General features: G+C 33.9%; 2 protein-coding genes and 1 pseudogene across 7 annotated transcripts in view; 1 reads left to right on the top strand and 2 right to left on the bottom strand.

Moving 5' to 3' along the window:
- RASA1 (RAS p21 protein activator 1) overlaps positions 1 to 25,709 on the bottom strand; it is a 122,978-nt gene that overhangs the window by 8,257 nt on the left and 89,012 nt on the right. For all 3 annotated transcript variants that reach the window (XM_055233024.2, XM_055233025.2, XM_055233026.2), the window contains exons 10-20: positions 20,112 to 20,232; positions 19,294 to 19,450; positions 13,661 to 13,748; positions 11,365 to 11,442; positions 9,194 to 9,351; positions 8,550 to 8,626; positions 6,985 to 7,157; positions 6,507 to 6,666; positions 5,003 to 5,145; positions 3,691 to 3,806; positions 2,943 to 3,029 (exon numbers count right to left, since the gene is read on the bottom strand). In XM_055233024.2, the coding sequence (XP_055088999.1) occupies positions 2,943 to 3,029; positions 3,691 to 3,806; positions 5,003 to 5,145; positions 6,507 to 6,666; positions 6,985 to 7,157; positions 8,550 to 8,626; positions 9,194 to 9,351; positions 11,365 to 11,442; positions 13,661 to 13,748; positions 19,294 to 19,450; positions 20,112 to 20,232 (1,358 nt within the window). The remainder of the gene's footprint in view (positions 1 to 2,942; positions 3,030 to 3,690; positions 3,807 to 5,002; positions 5,146 to 6,506; positions 6,667 to 6,984; positions 7,158 to 8,549; positions 8,627 to 9,193; positions 9,352 to 11,364; positions 11,443 to 13,660; positions 13,749 to 19,293; positions 19,451 to 20,111; positions 20,233 to 25,709) is intronic.
- CCNH (cyclin H) overlaps positions 1 to 25,709 on the top strand; it is a 101,658-nt gene that overhangs the window by 29,267 nt on the left and 46,682 nt on the right. The window contains exons 10-11 of one of the 4 annotated variants that reach the window (XR_010114453.1): positions 4,592 to 4,720; positions 7,032 to 7,299. The exons of 1 other annotated variant lie outside the window; for it this stretch is intronic. The gene's annotated coding sequence lies outside the window, so the exon portion shown is untranslated. Of the gene's footprint in view, positions 1 to 4,591; positions 7,300 to 25,709 lie in introns of those variants that run through there. 2 more of the 4 variants (XR_010114452.1, XR_010114451.1) reach the window with 2 other exon arrangements.
- Positions 10,790 to 10,907, bottom strand: LOC129457959 (uncharacterized; annotated as a pseudogene).

The following is a 25,709-nucleotide window of genomic DNA, read 5'->3' as shown; positions in this document are numbered from 1 at the left end:
AATGTGTTACATTAAAACAATACGTATAAACAGAATTTTTAGTACTCATAGAACCATAGAATTCACTCTAAACCAATAAAAGAAAGCCGAGACACAGAAAGCTTTAAGAAAACAGTAAGCCAAAGCATCATATTTTAAGAATATATATGTCTGCTTCTTGAACGTATTACCCACTTTTCCCAATTTAGAATTTGGATTAACTTTGGGAAAATGTTGTTTATCTGTAGTATTTACTGTCTTGCTTACTATTTATTATTTCCAGGCTAGTGGTCATTTGATACTTAGAGAAAGTAGTATCCTCAGGAACCCTAAGAATTTCTGAAATACCACAGGAGTAGAAATAAACTTTTTATATAAGCATAGTTCTGTACAGTTTTAGAACTTCAGACACCTTCATTTCTTACTTTATTTAAACAGAGCAGCCTAAGTTGGTTGCATTGATTTTGTTGATGATTCACATAAAAATAAGAATCCATTGCACTAGAGAAAAAGTGACTTATTGATAAATGAAAGCGTCTATAATAGAACACTGGAAAGGTTTTGTTCTGTCACCCAGGCTGGAGTGCAGTGGCCCGCAATCACAGCTCACTGCAACCTTGAACCCCTGGGATCAAACAATTCTCTTGCCTCAGGCTCAGAGCAGTTAGGACTATAGGTGCACATCACCATACCTGGCTAATTTTCTTTTTTTTTAAATTATTTTTGTAGAAAGCAGAGTCTCGCTACGGTGCCCAGGACAATTTCAAATTCCTGGCCTCAAGCAATCCTCCTGTCTTGGTCTAAACGTGTTGAGATTACAGGCTTGAGCCACCATGCCCAGCCTGAAAAACTTTTAAGGCAAGACATTAGGAATTCTAAAGTTTTAAAAAGTTGTCAAATTACAAAACAATAATAGCAAGAGCAAAAATTATACTAACAGCTGTCATATATGATTTTATCTGCTAAGTTTACTTTGGGACAATGTCAGTGTTAAAATGAAGCTTGCATAGATACTCCTATTCTGCCTCCTTTAGTCACTGGTAGGGAGGATATGTTGTCATGTAGATAATTTCTCTCTAATTTCTTTTTAAGAAGAATCCACACTAATAACCTCTTACTTGCCCCATGTAAAGACAAGCATTATTCCTAAAATAATGAATTACGCAATTCCTTCTACAGATTGATAGACATAATCCATGTAAAGACAAGCATTATTCCCAAAATAATGAGTTACACAATTCCTTCTAGAGATTAATAGACACAATCTCTGTTCTCTGTTAGAGTGGATTACTCTATTTCTTAGCATTTACCTTTGAACATGTACCTGTTTGCTAATTTTTGGACTCTTAGAAAGTAAAGATGTTACTTCTCAAACAGCGTTTATAGAAATTTTAATATATTGGCTGGGCATGGTGGCTCATGCCTGTAATCCAGCACTTTGGGAGGCCAAGGTGGGTGTATCACCTGAGGCCAGGAGTTCAAGACCAGCCTGGCCAACATGGTCTAACCCCATCTCTACTAAAAATACAAAAATAGCCAGGTGTGGTGGTGCATGCCTGTAATCCCAGCTACTTGGGTGGCTGAAGCACGAGAATCACTTGAACCTGGGAGGCGGGGGTTGCAGTAAGCCGAAATCACACCACTGCACTCCAGCCTGGGCAACAGAGCGAGACCCTGTCTCAAAAAAATAACAATTAAGTCTTTAATTTGGACTTCCCAAATTTAAAGAATCTTGTAAACTTTACTTGAAAATATTGTGATAATTATACATAGTAGGTCTATGAGCAACTTTGGCAAAAATGCCCTAAAACACCCTCTTGCATGAAACAGTTTACAATTTCCTGCTGTGTTTGCTTAACAGTTAAGTTGTTTGAAACTTACAAATTTATAGAACAGTTTGAATTTACATCTCACACATAACTGTGCTGGAATATTATGCTTGTAATTCTTTTCTGTTCCTCCCAATCACCACTAATGCCAAGAAAAACAGAATCTGTAGTTCTTAAATATTATGTCATATCATAACCAAGAGAAATTTTACCTGCCCCCCCAAAAAAGAAATAGAAGCCCCTTGACAAAATTTAGGTTGGAGGCAGGATTAACACACATTTTCAAAACAAACTGTAATAATGGTGTTAATGGTTGCCTAATTATTTTAAATATAGCATGACATGACAGTATATATTCTAAATAACAAATTATATTATTAGAAAACTGCTGTATTCCATGACGCTTTTGCATAAACTTCCATTTGCCTGGAATTAGTTGGGGTATTGGTTGGAGTATGCTTAACAAAAGCAAATAAGGATATCAGATTGGGTCTTAGAAAATTACCTGTAGTTCTGCCTTAGCCACCAGCTTTCTATATAACCTTAGTTCAACTTAACCTCTCCAGACAGATCTGCTTCTTCATTGGAAAAATAAGTTAGAATAATGATAATGAAGTAAACTTACATAAGCTCCCAAATTCCATGGTTTGCCAAAACAGTTCTTCCTAATTATGGTACAATGAGCAGAATGAAACACAGCTTCAGAACTACATGTTCTGGTTACAGATTAGCTCAGAGTCACAGATTGTAACAAACCAATTAATATCTAAATCGGTCAATTACTGCTCTTCTCTCTCACTAGCAATCAATGTGTGTGTGTATGTATGAAGAATACTATATGAAGTTAGCTACAGATTTTGTTAGTCATATAACTTTTAGCCCTATCTTGTAAGGGTTTAAAAATCCCCAATACTTGACTATAAATGAATGTTCATGTTTTTAGAAAACGCAAACGGTAGCTAAATCTCATAGTAACTTTAAGTTTAGGAGCCATCTGGACTTAGAAAATATGCAACAGGGCTTTGACATAAAAGCCAAAGAAAAAAGCATTGAATTGTATATTGTTATTCTTCAATTTCTCATAATTATCCACCTATCAGTATGTGATTTAACAAATGAATTGATGAGCCTTACCTCACAACTCTTGTTCTCATGGTGGTATTTGTAGGCCACTTATGCTGAACAGATTTCTGTAAACACCCATAAATATATCTCAATGTCCTGCCAAAATAACACAATCATCTCAACACAGAAAGCAAGTGAAAATACTGATCTGCTAGCAGCCAAAAGCTTAATTTACCCAAATATATCACAGTTTAATAAAACTGGCCTCTTCCCCCAAAAAAAGTATTTTGCCACAGGTAATGAGACATTCAGCAAGCGGTAAGGAAAACTTTATCCACTAAGTTTATCATCATCAATTTATTCAGTCAACTTCCTGACATTTACTTTCAGATATAGAGAACTAACCAGATGCAAATTCTGGGGGGAAAGATTTAGACTTGTTAACTTCTACCTGAACAAGTGAGTTCACTAATACTGGAGGCCTACAAGCATATTAACAGAGTGATTAGTCTATCGAGTATAGACTAAATGGATAGACAAGATATCTTTTACAATCTCAAATCTGAAACTATAAACCTCTATTCACTCCCCAAGCTACTATAATACAAACCAGACATATTGGCTTGTACAAAAGTAATGAGTGGTTTTATTAAGACAGTTATTTTCTTTAAATACAATTCATCTTATAAAGATTAACCATGACTTTTTCAGAGTATAATAATATTAGGACAACAGAAAAACTTTCACGTTTTAGAAATAGAAATTTCTCAAGACATAGATACACAATTTCTTGTCAAATGAAAATTTCACCACTTACGGTGGAAGTATTTCTGAAGCCATGAATATTTTCTCCACAAGCTCTGAAAGTATGTTCAATAGGTGTGCTAAATTAGTGTTCACATCTTCATTTTTTTCTAACTTTGATGGACTTAACTAAAAGAAGGAATAAATCAATATAAATGCATGTTGGCAATGACAAATGCAAATGAATAGAGGAAAACAAGCAGTTGTAGTTTTCAAGGTTGTCTATTTTTCAGTATCTCTGTGTGTATTGATCTTTTTTCTTTGTATAAATGGCAGTTTTTAAGTAGTTTTCTCTATGGAACTCCTTCTGGTAGGTTTGTTACCATTTATTCCCAATTAGCCAACTGAAAAGCAAACAGTGGTTAGTCAATTCTATTTATTTGAGGGGAAAAAAAGCTGATTAAAAGCTTTTCTGAATGAGGCTTATTTAATGGCTAATAAAAATATCAAATGTCTCAGGCAGAATCACAAACCTTTCTCATAACTTTTTCTGTAACCCTTCTGATCTAGTGTCAGCAGAGTACATTTATCTGTGGAAGTCGGAATTCCGTAGCCTATCTCTAAAGTCCAGAGACTCACTACCTACCTGCTGCACTTCTGTGTCATCCTTATGTTAGGCCAACTATGGCATTACCCCACATTTCCAGCATTAAATCACTAATTTCTTCCCTTCAAGTTATCAGTACGAATTGACACCTTCGTGCAGGATTAACATTTGCTAGGTCCCAGTGTCCACTGTCAAAAACAATTCGTTAAACTGATTTTTGTATCAGATCTAAAATATATTATTTCTCTGTAGTTGCTTTACCATTAAAATGAGAGAATATGTGTGTGAGATTCCTTACTGTCTTAATAGTTTATTATGAATTTATACTGAAGCTTTAATAATCCTAAAAAGATGTTTTTTGTTTTAGTTGAGGTTATCTCATAATTCTCCTCTTGCAAAAAAACCTTCAAGGACAAACCAAGATGTAATGAAGTGCTACGTGGGTTATATAATGAGTGACTAACAAAACCTTCCATTTATCTTATGCACGCTTTCTGTAAGTAGTATATAGATTATTAGTACAGTAGAGGAAATGACAAAGTATTTTCATGAATTTCTGGTGCAACTTGATGGTTTTTAATCCCAAAATAAAGTACATCTTTTTTAAAAAGTCCATTTTGCAGAACATTTTTATAAATGTATTACAGACAGGTGTAACTGCTATGAGGAATAATTTTAGAAATTTAATATATTTTCCTTAAAATGTAATTGGCTACAAATTATTACCTATTAAAATATGTTCTTTGCAAAAATACTTCTTAAAACATTAAATTCTTACCTCACAAGACTGCTTGCTTTCCATTATCTTTAAAATACAGTCTTTCAAAGCATGATGAACAAACTGTGTAGCAGTGGCTTTCATATACTGCTCCATCAAGGTGCTTGCAAGTGTTGTGGCTCGAAATAGGGTAGTGGCTTCATCTACACAAATATTTACATTAGAAGATTATTTGTAAAGGACTGACCTAATGTGACCAAATTGGAAATTAAGTGAATTCATTTTACCTCAACAGGAATAGCCACTTAAATGTACTTTTTGCATGCAGCGCTGAAGTACTAATTACAATGACATCCTATACTTCTACAGACTTAACTCTGTTAAGACTTTCATATGTATTATCTCATTAGAGCATAAACAGGAGAAGGGATTAACACTGCCATGTTCATATGGAAAAATGAAGACTCAGAATTGTTATATGACTTAAGATCAATTAGACAGCTAATGACAAAATTAGGACCATAAATCAGCTTTGCTGCCCATTCACCCCATGCTTTGAAATTTTGGGGTTTATTTACAATTAAGGATATAACACAAAATCCCAGTATAGATTAATTTATTAGCTTAAAACGTGCCTACTGAGTTTCAGTAAAATTTTAATGAAATACAAATGCTGTCAGAAAAGATAAACTCAGTGTAAAATAAGGACCACCATTTTATCTATTCCTTGACAAATCTATATTTTGTGATGAGGAGGAAATAGTTCTAAACTTTACAATTTATTTGGGGAACCCAGAAGCAAGAACTGTTACTGAATCAAAGTGCTTGGTGGTCTGTGTGGGGGGCGGGGGGAGGGTGGATTATTTTGTAAGCCATTAAAAGCACTGTGTCCAGCAGCTTGGGAACTACCTATCTATAAAAGTTAGAAATAAAATGCAGCTGACACCCAGCTTCTGTGTAATGAAGAAGTAAAAATTAAACAAGACCTGTAACCCCGGCACTTTGGGAGGCTTGAGGTAGGCGATCACCTGAAGTCAGGAGTTCAAGACCAGCCTGGCCAACATGGTGAAACCCCGTCTCTACTAAAACATAAAAATAAAAAATTAGCCGGGTGTGGTGGCACATGCCTGTAGTCCCAGCTACTCAGGAGGCTGAGGCAGGAGAATCGCTTGAACCCGAGAGGTGGAGGTTGCAGTGAGCCGAGATTGCGTCACTGCACTGCAGCCTGGGCGACTGAGACGCCATCTCAAAAAAAAAATAAAAAATGAACAAGAGAATACAGTTAAATATGCCAGTCAAGCCATTGATGTAGACACAGGTACCACTTTCTTGTGGCTTGTAGTACTTATCTGCCAAAACCTACATTAGAAATACCAGCTCCCCATAGTAACCAACATAATCAGAACTGACATCCAACTGCAATTTTTAAGGAGGGAAAACAGAATAACTTATTTTGCAATATAATTTAACAATTTAGTATATTCAGAGATAGAGTCCCTATATCCTTGATATAAAATCTAAACCCAGTTTCTTAAAGTATCACACTAACATAGCCATACTATACCTTCCATGCTTATTTCTCTGTCATTTAGTGTGCATAACAACAACGATTCAAGCTTTTCGTGAAGAAAAATCCTCAGTAGGATGCTGGCCAGTAGTGTTCGGTCTTGTCCACATACATGTGATAAAGCATAGACTACATGAAGTTCTTTTTGCAGTATAAGCTAAAATGACATTTTAAAAGACTGTTTAAAGTACACAGCATTATAAGCATGCTCCATGAGACTAACAAGAAATATGTTCTTTCACAAATTCTTATATTTAAAATGATGTACCATTGAATAAATTTATTTAAAATAGAATGAATTTGTAGTCTATCTATTTCTACCAAAATTACACTATAAAACAAGGTTTTAAATCTTCTCTGGCGTCAGTGTGCTACTAAGCTATGAATTACTATGTTTAGCTTCATGGATCTTTTATTAAATGTTAAATGTTTCTGTTAATTCCAACAAGAACAAGACTGATAAATAATTTAATACCTCTTTAAATTCACTGTACTCTTCTTCTGGCATGATTTTTTCCATAGAGTATCGTGCTCGAACACGCAGGGACCCTGGTTCAATACCTTTTAATGGTATATGGGAGCTGAGCAGAAACCATTCATCTGTGGCATGCCCTTTCTGTAATCGGCTCAACTGGCAGCGCATAAATACTTGGGAAGAAAAACAAGCAATTATTGTCTAAAAAGATAACACAATAATTAGTCATGCAAGTAAATTTTCCTGGTGTTCAGTCTTCCCTATGGTGTTAAATGCTTTTCATTAAAGGAGTTTTCAGTAACATCACAAATTCAATATTTAATTGTTTCATTCACTTACTGAATGTCTACTATGCACTAAACTCTGATAGGTAGTAGAGAGTATAGAGATGATTGAGATGTGGTCTTTGAGTTGCATAGAGGTCAGTTTAGTCAAGAAGGCAAGAAATCAATTATGTTTCAGCATTGATAAGTGCTGTTAACAGTGGTGAATGCTATTTGAGTACAGAGAAATAATATCTAATTCAGCCTGTGGAGGTGAAAACTCCACTTTCAACAGGTAACCCTTGAGCTGACAAGATCTGGAGGTGTAGCTAAGAAGAAAAGTAGTGAAAAAAGAAAAAAGAGCACTTCAAATATAAGGTATGGCCTTCCTTCTGTGTTACTACTATGGGGTTTGGATTTTATCGTAAAAGTAATGGAAAACTAAAATTACTACAAAAAATTACAGAATAAACATTTTATAGAGAAATATTCAGGCTTTGATCTGTCTGTTAATACATATCACTTCCTTCCCTAAGCCTGAGTTTTAAGAAGCTATTAACCTAATTCACCCTGATGTGAATCGGTAAATCCCACTGTCAACTGTTTTAGCAGCAGGATGGAAGGAGTTGTGCTGCTGAGGACAGGAACTGGGAGCCTTTGACTACCAGAAGTGAATAAGTGACATATTCAATTTAAGGGAAATTTTTAAATAGAATACTTTTTTACTTATATGCTAATGTAATCCCAGCACTTTGGGAGGCCGAGGCAGGCAGATCACCTGAGGTCAGGAGTTCGAGACCAGCCTGGCCAACATGGTGAAACCCCGTCTCTACTAAAAATACAAAACTTAGCCAGGCATGGTGGCGGGCGCCTGTAGTCCCAGATACTCAGGAGGCTGAGGCAGGAGAACTGCTTGAACCTGGGAGGCGGAGGTTGCAGTGAGCCAAGATCACACCACTGTACTCCAGTCTGAGCAACAAAAGCAAGACTCCATCTCAAAAGAAAAAAAGAAAAAAAAAAAAAAAAAACAGGAAAAACCTAAAAAGTAGAAAGAAGGGATGAGGGCAAGCCCTACAAAAAGACCACTCTACTCACTTCCTTATTCTTCCTATTCATTGGAGAAAGAAGTGTGGCTAGATATTTTAATCTTAATTGCTTAACAGTATGTACAGAAAGAAACTATCTCAAATTATACTACTTGCATTTCTGTTTTTTTATTTCTATTTTAAGACTTTCATTGTGAATTTTACAAATATATAAAACATGCTTTTTCTATTTTAGAAAGTTTCTGTATCAACTTACAGATATCAGGATCTTTGCTTTTCTTTGTTTTATTACTAAGAGTTATTTCAAATCTATTGATGTCAGGAGGAAGATCACTAAAGAAGCAAGGAGAAAAAGAATTAACAAAATGTTTTGGCATCAAACTACCTTATTTCTTTAGTTCTAGTATCAAATAAACCCCTTATTTCTGCTTTAAAAAAAAAACAGTGAGTGTGCTAGACCTAAAACCAGATTCACAACATATTTTATTATTTGGTATACAGAAGACATGCAAATTACACACTTTTCCTACCATCTTTAACCTCCTAAACTAATAATTCATTCAAATAAGTACTGGAAACCCTAGTAAATGTTTTGTATGTGTGGGTTAGTAAATGTTTTTTGACTTGCTAATTCATGTTAATAACTAAGTGGAAAAACCAAGGGCATAGCACCTCACAAATAAAGGTGAACAAATAGAACAGAAAACAAAATACATTTTTTTTATATATATATATATATATATATATATATATATATATATATATATATATATATAATGCTATTAGAACACCTGGATATGGTACCTTGTTCTGATGGTTTAGATACAGAGACTAAAAAAATAGAAAGAAATGCAATATGGTAAAAGAAAATGATTAATGTAATGATAAAATAAGACTTACTCAAAGACAAACTCTTCTGACCATACTGGGTTTTGCCCTTCCCTTGCATGAGTTTTTGCTACTTGGACACTATTCAGGTAGATGTTACAATATGGATTAGTAAAATGTTTTACTGGGAGTTTATGGGCTTCTTCAATATGTAAAACAAGGCTGCTGACCTAAAAAAAAAAAAAAAAAATTATTACCCCAGATTTCTAGAATTGCACTACATTTCAAAAGCAATTACTCTAAGATACAAAGCCAAAAATAATGACTTATTTTCCTCTTTTTTCAAAAAATGTGAGCTTTGGTTATATATTTGTATATGACATACTTAAAACATTCAAACCTTTAAAATAATTCTTCCCACCTAAAAGATAAAACAATGCAATTTTATTTTACAAGTTATTTCTCCCAGTATATTCTTAGAGAAATAATGAAATACACCTTTTCTACCATAAAACGATAAAGAGAAAATGAAGTTAAGAAAATTCTTTATCAATATAAGTAAACAACTGTCACTACTCAAATCAAAATCCCGTATGTTATATAATACTTACCTGGAAGATTCTATAAAAGAGTTCCTCAGCTAAAAATTTTTAAAACACTGACTTTACCCTCTTATTTTATAGGAAAGGATACAAACCTAAAGAAACTAAGTTATTTGTTAGTTTGGATGCCAAAACTCAGATCATCCACCTTCTAGTATCAGGTCCTTTTTCTCTCTTGCCATATACTACTTGTGTGGCCTTGGACAAATCCGTCCCTCTAAACCTCATCTTTCTAATATGTAAGTATAAAGTCTACGGTACAGGTTGTAATAAGGATTACAAACTAGTTATCCCTCAGTATCTGTGGGGGACTGATTCCAAGACCCTCCACCTCCCTGTCCTGGCAAATAACAAAGCCCAAGATGCTCAAGTCCTGTATAGAAAATGACGTAGTATCTGCATAAAATCTATGCATGCCCTCCTGTATGCAGTAAATCATCTCTAGATTACTTGTAATACCTAATACAATGTGAATGCTATGTACATAGTTGTTATACTGTATCTTTTTATTGTATTTTTTTCTGAATATTTTTGACCCGCGGTTGGTAGAGTCCACTGATGCAGAACCCATGAATAGAAAGGGCCGACAGTATATGTAAATCACAAAATCGCACTGCCCATTGATATATAAAAAGTGCTTGAGAGATGTTAGCTATGATTATATTAAACCTGCAAATGTCAGTTTAATGGCTCAAGTTTCATACAAAATACAACTTGCTCTTATTAGCAAAAATCCGATCTGATTTTTGATAGCTTACAAAATGTTACAATGTTATGAAGACATGGCGATTGTGTGTATACTTAAATTTCCCTGGGGAAGAGCCAGACTTTGGGTTACAGGGACTATTTAGTCACCTAAATATCAACCATTATCCACTCCCAGTAGAACACTATGTTAATCACTCAGCTTATCAGATATTCACACAAAGAGAACAGGAGACACTTTGGTCAGTAAATAAATATTGTACTAAACTTTCTTTAAAACCTCGAGAATGTCAAAATTTGCCTAACTTCTTCCAATTATACAAGGATTACTAAAAAGAAAAAAGCCAAGAAATGGAGGTTATAAAGTTACCCTTGTAAAGGCAAAAAAAGAGAAAGCCTAGCTTAACTCTCCACAAATCAAAGTATAGGGCATGTTACAGTTTCTACACTTGATCTTAGCCAAAAGGCCCAGAAGCGATTGTTACAGTTTCAAATAAGATTAAATATTTCCTAAGAGTTAAGCAGTAGGTTTTAAAAGCTGTTCTTCAAAATGAAAATCCCAAAAAAGTTTACTGGGATTAGTGCTATAAATCTGATGATCTTTTCAACGTTCTACTTTTTTGAAAGAGGCCAAAATAATTTTTTGAAGGAAAATTAAGTGCCCAACAGAACAGTTTCTGCTGTGTTGGTTTAGTGTTGTTATTTAAAGTGGAAGAATAATCTTTCTTATGTTTTTAACAGTTGGCATTTTGGACTAAGAAAGAACATTCTCTTTCATAAAGAAGTAACGTTTTCCTGCTACTGAAGCAAGTGGCGGCATGGCTTAACCCCTCATAAGATATGATGTCCAAAACAGTTCAGATAAAAATAAAATAAAAAGAGCAAAGTGTTAGAGCAAAATGTGACAATTAAAAATCCAAGAAAATTAAGCTTCACCTGACGAAGGCGTTTATTGGATGTCCCTGGACTACTTTTCCGTAAATTGCAAAATGCCTGCAGACCTTTCATCCAATCCTGCAAAGAAAAACATTTCGAAGAAATATACACTTGTTTATTTGGTTTCCAAATCATCAGTTAGGTTTTTTTTTTTCAAATTCAACAATTCTTTCCTTCTTTACACTGCCATTTCTATTCTCAGACTATACTGTACTTTATAACAATAACCAATAATAAAATAACAAAAATAACAAATAATAAAATAATAATAATAAAACAACCAAAACAATTGTAATTCTGTATAAATCTTTGTTTGAATTTATGTATTAAACACATCAACAAGTGGCCACTTTCTTTAATTACATTAAAGAAACTATTTCTCCCAAACAGATACTACCTTGGAGAAATTAACTGTCAATGTATAATTAAGCTGTTACACTTGAGGCAAGCTTAGGTGGCATTTAACTTGATACATTTTGTGAGAGAGGGAGAGGGCTGATTGTAAAACCAACTGATAATGTGATGACTGATCCCATGACAAGCATACTAATCTATACTTTAGACCATGATACAGGTAGAAATGTGTAAGGGGATTTGGGTTATTTTTAAGCTTTTCAAATATAACATTAGATTTTAAAAATCATTTTAGCCTAATATTCAAATCAAATTGCAGCCATATTTTTAAAATGTTTATCTAGTGCTTTGGGGAAAAGGAGAGAACTAAGGTTTATTAAAAATAAATCTAAATATTCACTTTGGTTTTTACATGTTTCTGGAAAGCTGTGTACTATTGCTTTATTCAATTGTCTTTAGTTTGTTGGCTATTTCAATGAAGCTGAACTTTATTAATATTTAGAGACTGTCTTTATATTACAGCAAATTAAAACCAAATCAGTTACCATAGCTTTTTGAAATAGAAGAGAATAACCAGAGACCCCCACAGCCCAACAAATCAACAAAAACTGGAAATACCATTTATGGAAATATAGAAATATTATTTATAAATACATTAAAACATGTTCTATGTCAGGCTTGCAAAACATGCTGAAATGTCATTATGGTATGTGACACATTTTTATTCAGAAAGAGGGACCATGGTAAAATAATTAGAAAATAGGATACTGAAGTTTAAATTTCTAACTCAATTTCTAACATTTAAAAAAATCATGTAAGTTACCAAAATGTTTTGAGCACTACCTTTCTCATCTAAAAATTAGGGATACATAGCCATAATATTTTATGTGCATTACATGTGAAATGAGCATTTAAGTGAGATATTTTATAAAGATGTGAAATATGACATTCAGTTATAAGCTCATTCAGGTTTATTCTGTGAGTCTCATGCTAGGATCTACTTTTAAGAGCATCTTCCTCATATCTAGGGTTGGCAAATTATATTTCCAACAAAGCCACTTTCACTTCTTAACCACCTTTAAGTTCCTTCGTTAGAGTATAAGCAGAAATTTAGCCATATTTGTATGAAATACAACCATATACTCCAGAAATACTACAGTTGAAAGAAAGCAAAAAAAATTTTTAAGAGACAGTGTCTCAGTTTGTTGCCTAGGATGGGGTACAGTGTCTTGATCTTACTCACTATAACTCAAACTCCTGTGCTAATGCAATCTTCCTGCCTCATTCTACCCAGCGGCTGGGACTACAGGCATAAGCCAGAACACCCAGCTAATTTTTCACTTTTGTTATAGAGGTGGGGTCTCCCTTTGTTGCAAAATATTTTTTAAAGAGTGTTTTTTTAAAAATATTATTTCTTCACACAATTACTTAATAGAAGCTATAAGAAGGACACTGCACATGGATCAATAGCTAATCTAAAGTAGACATTATATCTTGACTTGGCTTGGAGAATAGATTCCTGAAATATCTTTCCTTGTGTTGACTGACTTATTTTCAGACATGGAGTTCAACCAGTGAAGAATAATAATTAATGCTTGTTAGCAAAATTAACTGGCTTACCTTTGGATTATACTGAGATTATCTATAACCTTTATGCAGAGAGGATTTTAAATGAGCATTCTCAGTTGGTCTCAACATCATAGAGTATTTAAAGGTCAATTTAAAATGGAGTTTTCATTCCTAATAACCCTTCACTGTGTTTGTTTCTGCATTTCTTTCAGAAAACTTTTTACATATGAAATCTCATTCCTTAAAATAAGAGATGATTAGATTTCAGGCCTTCTATCACTTTATCTTGAATGCAATCATTTTCTATTCCAGTTAATAAGAAAACATGGGCTAACATAAAAGTTTACGGTAGTTTGAGAAACAGTAATCTTACCTCTGCTTGTTCTGGAGTTTCTCCTGCAAAGTAAAAGATGTAATGTTCTTCACTAAAGTGCTGAACTACTATCTGAAAACAGTTTGGCCTTTAAAATAAAAACAAAAATTATTAGGAAGCTTAATAAAAAGTAGCAAAATATTTATACCAGCTTCCAAAACACTCAAAATTAATTAACATGAAATTATAATTCTTAAATACTCCACTGTACCAGATCACTACTAAAAAAAGTCAGCTGTATATATTTTAGAAAACTTTATGTCAGCACTATTAAAATTTTGTCAGTATTTCAAAGTGTAAAGAAATTTCAATTAATTGTAAAAGACATTAGAAATAAAGTTACAAACAAATTGAAGCTGAACTGCACACAGCTAATCTGAAAAGCTTTATACGCACAGGAAAAAGACTAGAAATGTTCTTAGACCAAAAATGTTCTAAGTAATTATCTCTAAGGATATTGTAGGTGATTCTGTATATTCAAATTTTTCTGAACTGATCATTTTTCTTCACCTGTTAAAATGGAAACATCATCTCCTCATACATATGCTTGTTCTAGAGTTTAAGTGAACAGTTTTGTACAAAAAATGTTCTTGTCTTCCTTTAGTATTATTTTAAATAATTTGATATGTAAGTACAATATTAGGTAATAATTTATATCACTTTTGGAAATGTGCTATCTTTCCAAATAGACTTGAAAATATTGATAAAATCTTTATTAAGGGCCTGCATGTTTTTGGAACTCAATAAATGTTACTTCTGTTTCCTGCTTTAAACAAAGATTTTATATCATGCTAATGTTAGGAAGCCATAGCAAAAATACACAGAGGACAAGCTTAACACTTATTAAAGATAAAGACTATCTTTTCATGCTTTGAGAATGTCTTAAAAGTAATCATGGAAAATAGGAATTGGAAACTTCCAATTCTAAATGTTGCCTCTATCACACTAACCACCCTAGTTGGATAAAACTTAAAATAGTAATACAAAACAGAAAAACAACTGTTTGAAAGCACTGGAGAACAATCAAAGCAGCTAAGGTTTGAGGAGCCAAGATCATACTATAATTAACCTGACATTCTCCACAGCTTTTCCATTCAAGTCAGTTGCCAATTTGTAAGCTGTGTAGCTGAGACGCTAAGCAGAAAATAGTTGCTAAAAGGCTAAAAAACTAACTACAAATCCAGTAGTTTGATAGTGCTAGGAGAAAAAAAAAATGAATTTCAGGCTTTCCATTGAGACCCCTGAAGGGCTGTGCCTTCATGATAACGGCAAACCAGAAATAGAACAGCCTTTACAAGATGCACTATCCCTACACCATCCGTAAGAACAATTCTTTCTGGACGCAATAACATTATTATCCATAGTTTCCATGGTTTTTCATGTACAATGTCTACCACTCAGTCAAAGTAAGCAGACACTACAGGCATCAGGATTAAATGGCTAAAAGTTAAGATGAAAAACCAGAAAGACATACATATAATCCAGATACTGAAGACAGACAAGACTTTCAAGTAATTATAATTAAAATGTTTAAGAAAATAGGTAACAAGAATTTTGCCAGAAACTGGATCTTTTAAAAAATGAAAATTCTAAATTGAAAAAAATGTAATAAAATGAAGTCTTGAAAAAGTGGATTTAACTGCAGAATGGAAGATTAGTGAACTGAAAGATCAGAAGAAAATATATAGGTTGGCACAGAGGAAAAAAGGATGAAAAACATAGAAAACAGCATGGGAAATAGTGCAACTTTTTTTTAACAGGACTCCAAGAAGAAAAAAGAATGTGGCAGAACAACTGTTTAAATTAGATACTAACCATTTAAATAGATATTAACCAAGAGTTTTCTAATACTGACAAAAAACATCAGGTCTCCGATTGATGAAGCACTACAAACCTAAGGATAATTTTTTTTTTAATTTATAGTAGGTACATTTTAGTTTTACTGCTAAAAATATAAGGAAAAAGCTCAAAGCATCCAGAGAAAGTTGTGTGAGATACATTACCTCTAAAACAGAAACAATTTGAATGACAACGAAAATGTTGGAAGGCAGAAAACCATCTTTAAAATGGCAAAATAACTGCCAATCTTAAATTTAATATCTAGCAAAACATTTTCATAAATAAATGTAAAGCAATAAATACCACAGTGAGATCCAGCTATGAAAAGATGGTGTAAAAATTAATTACCACATGGATATTCACAAGAATAACTTTGTATCACTAAGACATCTTTCTAAGTAATGCAGTATTAAAAGTTAGAAGTTTAACACAAGGAAATGGAGTGCTTGGAGATCTCTTAATATTGAAAATAATCTGGAAAAATTGCACAGCTGTGCAACTAAAGCCATGCAAGAAAACAGCACTGCCATCCAACATTCGTTCAGCATCAGGCTGAGCATGCGCACTAATCACCTACTGCAGAAGGTGGCTGTTAACTGTCACATTAGTCTTCATCTAAATGCTAAAGGTCGGCATATCAGGTTCTATGTGTACACAATGCAGGAAATGTTCAATGCCTGACATTAATCTGATAATAAGATATTAACATTCATCTATAATTTCCCCTTTTGTCCTCTGGTATTTGCATCCTATGGTAATACATAATTTATCAACCTATTTTTCTACTTGTCCTATTATATGGTCTTCTCATTTCCTTGAAATGTACTTTGTTAATGCTATTTGCCTGGCATTCAGTCTTTCTCACTAAGTGCTTCTCTATTTCACAGGAAGGCACTTTAAAAAAAATAGTTGATGGTAAACTAGCATACTTTGAAAAAAAAAATTTTATTGTTGTTTTTGGTTTAGTTTTGTTTGAGACAGGGCCTCACTCTGCCGTGGGTGTAGTGGTACAGTCAGCTCACTGCAACGTCCTGGCAGTTGTGAGCCTGGGCTCAGACAATCCTCATACCTCACTCTCCTGAGTAGCTAGGACCACAGGTGTGCACCACCACACCTGGCTAATTTTTTAATTTTTTAAAGAGATGGGGGTTTGCCATGTAGCCCCAGCCTGGTCTCCGACCCCTGGGCTCAAGCAATTGGCCCACCTTGGGCTCCCGAAGTGCTGGGATTACAGGCATGAGCCACTGCGCCCAGCCTTAAAAGAAAAATCTGTTTTCTAAATGAGAGACTTGAGTTTAGTTCTCATGAACATAACTTTTTCATACTAGGTTTCAGACTTGGTATCATTAAATATAATTCATGACAAAGACTTTTTTTAATGTCTTCAAATTCTTTTAAGTCACCTTCAACAAGAAACTGCACAAGAAGCAAGCTACAATCTTATAGCAAGTGGTAAATGTATATTTATTGCTTTTCCCCCTACCAGACAGAAACTCCTTTCTTGTTACTAACCAGAACAGGAATCATTCAGAATCTTCAACTTGTGCTTCCAGGATCTGATCCTTCTTTTTACTCTAGCAATTATATCTCTTTTACCGTCAAGTGTAACGTGGACCTTTCTTTTGATTGTGCCAACAGACTTCCAATCTAACTGCATCTGTTCATATAAACTATATCAAAATAATGCTAAAGCTTTTCTTCAATCTTACAGATATTGTAATATTCATCTTAATACTTCCTTAAGATTCATCTAATTCCAGTTGTAAGTATCATTAGTGAATCATTTTTAACCTCATTTTTCCAAGGTTGAATTTCTGCCTTAAATCCATAAACTGTCAAAACACGTATCTTTTTGTATTGTACATATAATTTGACGAAGTTTACTCATTCTTCAGTAAATCCGCAAAATGAGAAGCATTCACCAAAAGTTTTTCTCCTGTAATCATAAACTTTCATCAAAACTTTTCTTTTGGACAGGTAACATACTTCAGCATCCAACAGTAGGTATTTTGATTCCATTTCTCACATAAAACTTAAAACACATGCAACTGAAGCAGCTTAGATTTTATTACAGCCTCCATTTCATTATATTATTTAATATGGAATTCAGGTCTACAGACAAACATATATATAATCTTGACATAAAATCTTTACATGTTCCTATCATGAAGCCTTATCATCAGTCATAAACTTAACTAGCATTTCCATAGGACCTTCTTTGTTTCAAAGTATTAAAGAACTATTTAGCAATTAAATATATTTCAGGGCCTAGTGAGTTACATTTTTTTTAAATTATTTTTTATCTTATGAGTCTAATTACTTTCCAATGTTAGTCACTAAATTGCCCTTGTGGTGGGAAAATTAATATCTGTACATTAAGGCTAAAGTAGTAAAAATGAAAAATATATCAAATTCATTATGTTCTTTTCAAGAACCTCCTTATATATTTTATGATAATTAAAACAATTTTAACTTCTCTGTTAAATGAAAAAAGTAAGAAACAAAATGAGACATTTCTGCTTGAACATAAAAAGTAGCTTCATAATGAAGCTGTGAATAAAGTAACATTCAGAGTACCTGGATGATTGAACAAGCAAGTAGGAAGTACTGAAGTATAGCCACTATAAAAAGCTCTCTGTCTCCAAGTGTTATGCACCAATTCTTTTGCCCCAATAAAATAATGAATTAGAACAGTTTATACAGGGATCATATGATTTTGAGTGTTACAATTTTTGAAATATAAAACATTTGTTAAATATCTGTACTACAATAGGATTTTACAACCACTAGTATCTCCAGGGACACCTATACTGATTAATGGAACACTGGTTAGGAAGCTCTGCTCAACTATCCAAATGAATTCATACCCATCCTCCAAGAATCAAGAGCCACCTATTTCATATTACTGATCTCAATAAAGTTGTTCCCAAAATATTCTACTTTTACTGTTTTAACTGTTTTCACGATAATAAACTACATTTAGTAGTGAATAGTGTTGTCTCTCCAATATCCATTTCACCCATACATATGGTAAGTAGAGCATCCTCACTATTTGGGTGAGATCATTTCCAGCAACAGAGCTGGGCACAAAAGGGCCTCCTCATTCTATCAGGATAATCCCATTCCTTTCACTACCTCAGGTAACCCAAAACTAAAAATTGGTTGAGAGGTGGCTCAGTAGAATATTTTCAAGATTTTTTAATAATTATGGGAGTGAATGCTTACAGCCCTTTCTCTGGTGCTGTTTGCTACCTTGCTACCATATAGGCAACTGGTTTGAGGAAGGATTCAACCCACAAGAAGGGTGCAGAGTACATTTTTTTAAAACCAAGAAAACATAAGAATTTTTTTTAATTTCAAATACATTTTTCCTATCAAGACAATTTTAAGATTATTTTTTAACGTTAACTTTCTTAAGAACTTGCATATAGAGTTAATAGCAGAATTGAGTGCACCTAGTACTCTTGGGTACACTGAGTTAAAGCATGTGAAAAAATCAGAGGAAAGGTGACAAAGACTCTAAGTCACTCAAAAGATTGCTGGTTGGGGCAGGGAGAAAACATGCTTTATACTACAGGAAATGTCATGCCAAAGATTTCTGTGCAACACAATGGAGTAGACTTTATGTGTATGTTAGTCTAAAATTAAGCAAGGAAGGCAAACATTACCTAGGAAGTACATCTGCTACTTTTAGAAGATGATTTTAGGGCTCTCAAAATTGGTTTGCTTTGTTTATACCCACTATTTTATTATTAAGACAATTCCAAAAGAAAAATAGGAAACCAGTCTCTTACCTGCCAAAGAGACTATCATGAACGACATAGACAGAACATACACTGAGATCTATTAATCCTTTTGGTTTGGTAGCTCGTTTTTCGCTTTCAAAATAAATAAGTTGGGCATCACTACCCTCTAAGATAAAATATAAATTTTTCCAACGTTTTCCTTTGCCTGTTTAAAAAAAAAATTGTTTTCTCTTAGCCAAACAATTGTGAAATGCTATGTATTATTAAAATTAGTATTTCTAAAAATATGTATCAATTTTTATTCCAAAGCTTATGTAATATGCCAATTCTTACATAATGAGAAAATGCCTATAACAAATCTGTACAAAAATGCCTTTTGTTATATTACTTGTTTCAATCAGAGTAAATGCTGAGAATACCTTAACTATATCTTCAGAGATTTCATCATGATGAAATCGTCAGCATTCTTGTTTTGGGGTAATTCTTTAACAGTCTTAAGGAAAAAATTCTTCCACTAAAGCACACCCCACCCACAATTCCCCAAAATGTCTTTATGTCAAATTGAGGTAAATCTGTAAAATATCAATACTATGAATGTGCCATGTGGCATAAAGAGTTCCTCAAAAAAAAAAAAAAAAAGAAAGAAAAAAATAAACCATGGGTGGAAGAAACATTCTGGATGAAAATGTAGACTTTTAATATACCTACACTCTAAATTTTGAAGAATGCTTATACATGGGCTCTAAACAAGTGTCAATTACTAATAACTCATGTCAAAACTTATTAAATATATATCACAATAAGTTTGGAGCTCCATATTTACAACGTCTCTATCAAATGGGTTAATGATAAAAGTCTGAACTTACCCTTTTTCAGAAGATAACCTTTCTTAACAATGTTTTTATAAAAGGCATCCTTTGTTTTACGACGGATGGTATTATAGATTTCCTTGCCATCCACTGTGTCATTGAGTACTTGTTCTTGATCCTGAATTTTAAAAAACATTAAAATTGTTTCATACATTCTTGATGGAAATGAAGTAAACATCTATAAAATTACCAATTAAAAGCCAAAGTGCTTAAAATACTAAAATCTAGATGTACATAACACATAAATGATCTTTTGCTTTCCAAAGAAATTCTCAGAAATGTTTCCTCATAATTTCGAAGAACACGGACAACAATGTTCACAGAAAGGTTTCCTTGCCAATCCCAAGAACAACTAATAAGTTGTCTGTTTCCATGGATACCTAATAAGCTATTTTCAAATATAGTCAGTTATATTTTACAGCAAATAATGTTTTAAAAACATAAACTTGTCCCAGCATAACTGGTAAATTAGGACCCAATATAAGCATAAAGCAAATTCATGTTTGCTTATGCACAATTGTGTCTGTGAGAAATGCTAGGTGAATACAGACAACAGTACCAGGTGAACTAAGACATGAGAATGAACAAAACATACACACTTCAAATACCTAACAGTTCCCTCAATCCACTAAGTGTGTCACATGCCACACCCATCCATCCATAGCTGGTGTTATAACCGTGATTTCAGATAATCCTCCTCTGCCACTCTGCAGCATTCCCATGCTTCAGTTCTACCAATGGCCATTTCCTCATGTAAACTTCAGGTCTTTTTTCAAGGTAAATTGCCATATTTATTGTAGGATGTACATATTTCTTTAAAAGAAAATGTATAAAACTAAGCAACATATTTTTATTAGGTTCTTTCTTTCTTAATGTATCCCTGATGAAATTTCTAAGTGTTACACCCCTAACCTCACTTTTCCCAAAAGCCCTGTGGTTTTGATTGCCTGATTTTACATAATGCTATGATTTTTAGGAATGTATATGTTACATTATAGCAGAACTTACATTAAGTGCTAAATCCCCTGAGAAAAAGAATTATATCAGGATGCCTTTATCATGATCTTTCCAGAATAAATGAATCTTCAATTTTACTATTAAGGTCAATTGGACTCAGTTTTAGTTTTTTGGTTTCCTTTTTGAGTAGTTCTTACTATTTTGCAAGGATTAATATTTTATGACTTTTAGTCCATCTTACAAACTTCATGGGTCCATTCAATCCTCTTACAAATCTAAGTTATGCTGTGGGATTTTCATAATCCTCTCTCTCCTATATCTTGAAACATTATGCTGTTTCATCATCCTAGGAACTATTTCATCACTACTCAGAATTATTCCCAAGTTAATGCTACAAAATTACTAAAATAATAAGAAAATAGAAGAATGAATTGCTTACAGCAGGGTTGACAAACTATGGCATGCATGCTAAATCTAGTCCACCACCTGTTTTTTATATATAAAGTTTTACTGGAAAACAGCCATGCTCATTCCCTAACATGCTGTCTGTAGTTGCTTCCAGATAAAAAGACAGACTTTAGTGGACACACTAAATGAACTGCAAAACCCTTTACAGAAAACTTTTGCCAACCCCTGGCCTAGAAGATGATATAACTGAAATAATCTCTATTGCATCACTCTGGGTGTGTGTGTGTGTGTGTGTGTGTGTGTTTAACTGTGTTGCAAAGTATTGCAGCGTCTTTTGTAAAAACATAAAAGGCTATCTTTGCTGTCTTTTTAGCTTTGATTGAACATACTTAAAATATTCAGAACTCTTTATTTTCTGCTCATAAATGATAAAGAGAAAAAAACTGATCCAGGAAGATGTTTGACAATTAGAAAAATCAAAAAATGAATGCAAAGAAATAGCAGCACTCTAGACTCTATCATGATGGCAGAATTGATTTTGATAAACAAATCTCAGACTATGATTTTTCAGATGATGATATACTTGAATTTTCTCAAACTCAAGAATCACTGATTGAACCATATTCTATTATGCTGTTTTGCTAAAAAGAAATGAGACTATTTAAATTTTTGTATGTACATCAAAATTTACTTAATATGATTTGTGAATGGGCAAATATTAAAGGGCCTTTGTATAAAAAATTACTGAAAGTAAACATATAACATAGAAATTTTAAAATTCACTGGATTGATCACTCTTATAAACATCAATGTTAATTGGTGTTTTAAAATCTAAACAAAAATATTTTACAATTATGGAGCAATGGACACTATACTCTCCAACAAAATTATGAGCCATCAAAGTTTTCAAAAGTAATGCATTTTGCTCGCGCCTTTAATCCCAGCACTTTGGGAGGCCAAGGCGGGCAGATCATCTGAAGTCAGGAGTTCAAGACCAGCCTGGCCGACATGGTGAAACCCCGTCTCTATTAAAAATACAAAATTAGCTGGGTGTGGTGGCACGTGCCTGTAATTCCAGCTACATGGGAGGCTGAGGCAGGAGAACAGCTTGAACCCAGGAGGCAGAGGTTGCAGTGAGCTGAGATCACGCCATTCCACTCCAAGCCTGAGCAAAAAAGAGCAAAATTCCATCTCAAAAAAAAAAAAAAAAAAAAAAAACTACTGCATTTTGATAATACAAAAACAAGACAGAATAAGCTAGATTCCAGTAGTGATGTACTTAAAATCTGGAATTGATATGATAGATACAATGCAAGAAGAACCAAAGTAATTACAAATAGAACTTATTAGACAAGTATCTGATTTCAAATCTGGAATCAGAATTTACAAGATGGCTGTGTTCCAGGTCTGTGCACGAAGGGTGAAGAACTGTTAGTTGCATTGAAAAGACTGTCCATTTCAGGCACGTAAGCCTTTCTAGACATGAAAACATGGAACAAAAATTTGGGTACACTACATTTAAATTCTTATTACATTTTCCAATGAAGTTGTTTTTGGATTATACCCTTAATCTTGGTGATGTGAATTATTTGTAAAACGACTTAGGCATATAAAAAAATTAAAAGGGTACACTAGACCATGATGTTACAAATAGTGATGACTTCACTTTCCTGGTAATACAGATTTGTATTTATCAAATCTTTAGGTCAATGGTGACGGCACTTAGTATTAGCTGCAGAATGGAACATTCTTGAAGTCTGTCATTTTAGATATGTAACCACACTAATATTTGGATTTAAATACTTGATTCCAAGATGCTCTATATAGGTCTTTTAAAAATCCTATTAAAGTGGGGACTAGCCCACAAATCCTAAAGGATTCCAGTACACTAGAAGATGCTATGGGCAAAAACACAATTTCACTTTTCAAGTCCTAGTCAATGAGAGGAGAAAGGCTTCTCTGCGTGTTCCTTTTCTCGGCCTGAGAGATAGTTCTTAGATTTTTTACATTCCTCCCAAGGGAAATTCAGTAATCTGATTGGTGAGAGTCTAACAGCCATTGAACCAAGTTTTTCCCTAGAAGTTACATATGTAAGCTCCTGAAGGCAGACTTAACTTGCAGATCCTAGCTTTGTCACTTAATGTAGGAAAACACCATTTAATATATTAATTCAATAAATGTTTGTTGAGTCTCAGGCACTGTTGTAGTTCTTGAGATACATCAGTGAACAAATCAAAGACCCCTATCCTCGTGGAACTTATATTCTAACCAGGGAAAGATTAAAAATAAACATAAGTAAATAAATTGTACTATATGTTAGAAGGTAAGTGCTCTGCAGGGTTGAGCAAGTTGCAGTGTTAATTAAGGTGTCTAGGTAAGTGTCATTTGCTAATTTGCTAAATTTTGAGCAAAAACTTGAAAGATGTAAGAGTGAGGCTAGTGGATATCCAAGGGAAAATAATTTTGGACACAGTGAACAGCTACAGCAAAGATCCTAGGGAAGGAAAGAGTCTGGCTTATTTACAAATAATAGTACAGAAGCAAGTATGAGTGAAAAAGAGTGGCAGGAGGATAGCAGAAAGAGACGAGTTCAGAAAATTAATGGACCACTGTTGGGTCTTGTATGCCATTCTAAGGACTTTGGCTTTTATTCTGAAAGAAATGGAGAACATTTTCAAGTATTAAAACAGAGGAGTAACACGATCTGACATTTTAAATGGATCCCAGTGACTGCTGCGCAGCATGCAGCATAAGGGGACAAAGCTAGAAACTAGCAGATGAAGGCAGATTCTGGTGGTGGTCATATTCTAGACATACTTTGAAGGCAGAGTCAGTATGATCTTTCTGACAGGTTAGGTATAAAGTACAGGAAGAAAAAAGAGAAGAATTGAGGATGATTTAAGTTACTAACCTCTCAGCTCTCAATTGCCTTATCTTTGAAATAGACATCATTATAGTGTCACCTTGGTAAAGTTGTTGAGAAAATTGAATGAATATGTATAAAAAACAGTGCTTAAAATATAGTGCTCAAAAATGTAAGGCATTTTTATTATGGGGTATATCGTCTCAAAAGGCCCCTTTTCGTCTAATGCTTGTCTCAAAAAGTGTTAATAGTTCCAGGAAGTAAGCAAACCTAGCTAGGACTCTGCTGTTTCTTAGCCTTTGCCAGCATCTTAGCCTGAGTCTGGGTACCTCATTGGAAGATGAGGTGATTTGCTAGCTAATCAATTTGGCAATTAGTAAAAAGATAATACTTGCCTTTGTACTAATAGTTAAAATCCTGCTTGAAGAATGGGTGAGTTTTATTATTCCCCAAACTTCTACTAAAACCTACTTTTCATCACCCCATGCTCCAAAATAATAGACTACAAATAGCACTTAATAGTTTCAGCATCAATTATTTCTGAAGTATTCAAAGCATTATAGGCACTTTTGCAAAACCAACTGGAGGTTTGTTCAGTTACAAAACTAACACAAGAGTGAGGCACATTATATATCTCAAGTAATTCTTAAAGCAGTCTTATAACACATACTGCAAGTTTATTAGATGCCACATACTATTTCTTTTTCTTTTTTTTGAGATAGAGTCTCGTTCTGTTGCCCAGTCTGGAGTGCAGTGGTGCAATCTCGGCTCATTGCAACCTCCATCTCCTGGGTTCAAGCGATTCTCCTGCCTCAGCCTCCAGAGGCTAATTTTTTTGTATTTTTAGTAGAGACGGGGTTTCACCGTGTTAGCCAGGATGGTCTTGATCAAAACTTAAATTAGAAAATTCTAAGTACAAATTCAGTATGGGGAAATGTATGATTTAATTTGGGGTCAAATAAAATTAAAATCACTAACTCAAAGAGGCAAAGGGGAATTAGAATTGAGGATACAGCAATGGAACTATATGGCAGGATCTGTCATCTGGAGGCAAAGGTACCTCTGATCCTGAAAAAAGACCCTAGCCGTGGTCTAAAAAGCACTCACCCATGTTATTTAAAAAATACACATATATAAAACATATATATATATTTATATATGTGTGTGTATGTTATATGTTCTGGCTACCTTCTCTTCCAATTACTCTGCGGTAATAAAAAAAAATTACTCAAAAAGTGAAACAAAAATGGCCGGGTGTGGTGGCTCAAGCCTGTAATCCTAGCACTTTGGGAGGCCGAGGCGGGCGGATCAGAAGGTCAGGAGATCGAGACCATCCTGGCTAATACAGTGAAACCCTGTGTCTACTA

Source organism: Symphalangus syndactylus, chromosome 11 (genome assembly GCF_028878055.3).
Source record: "Symphalangus syndactylus isolate Jambi chromosome 11, NHGRI_mSymSyn1-v2.1_pri, whole genome shotgun sequence".
In the NCBI taxonomy this organism is placed as follows: Eukaryota; Metazoa; Chordata; class Mammalia; order Primates; family Hylobatidae; genus Symphalangus; species Symphalangus syndactylus.
Note: the sequence above shows the minus strand (reverse complement) of the source record. Positions and strands in the feature narration are given on the sequence as shown.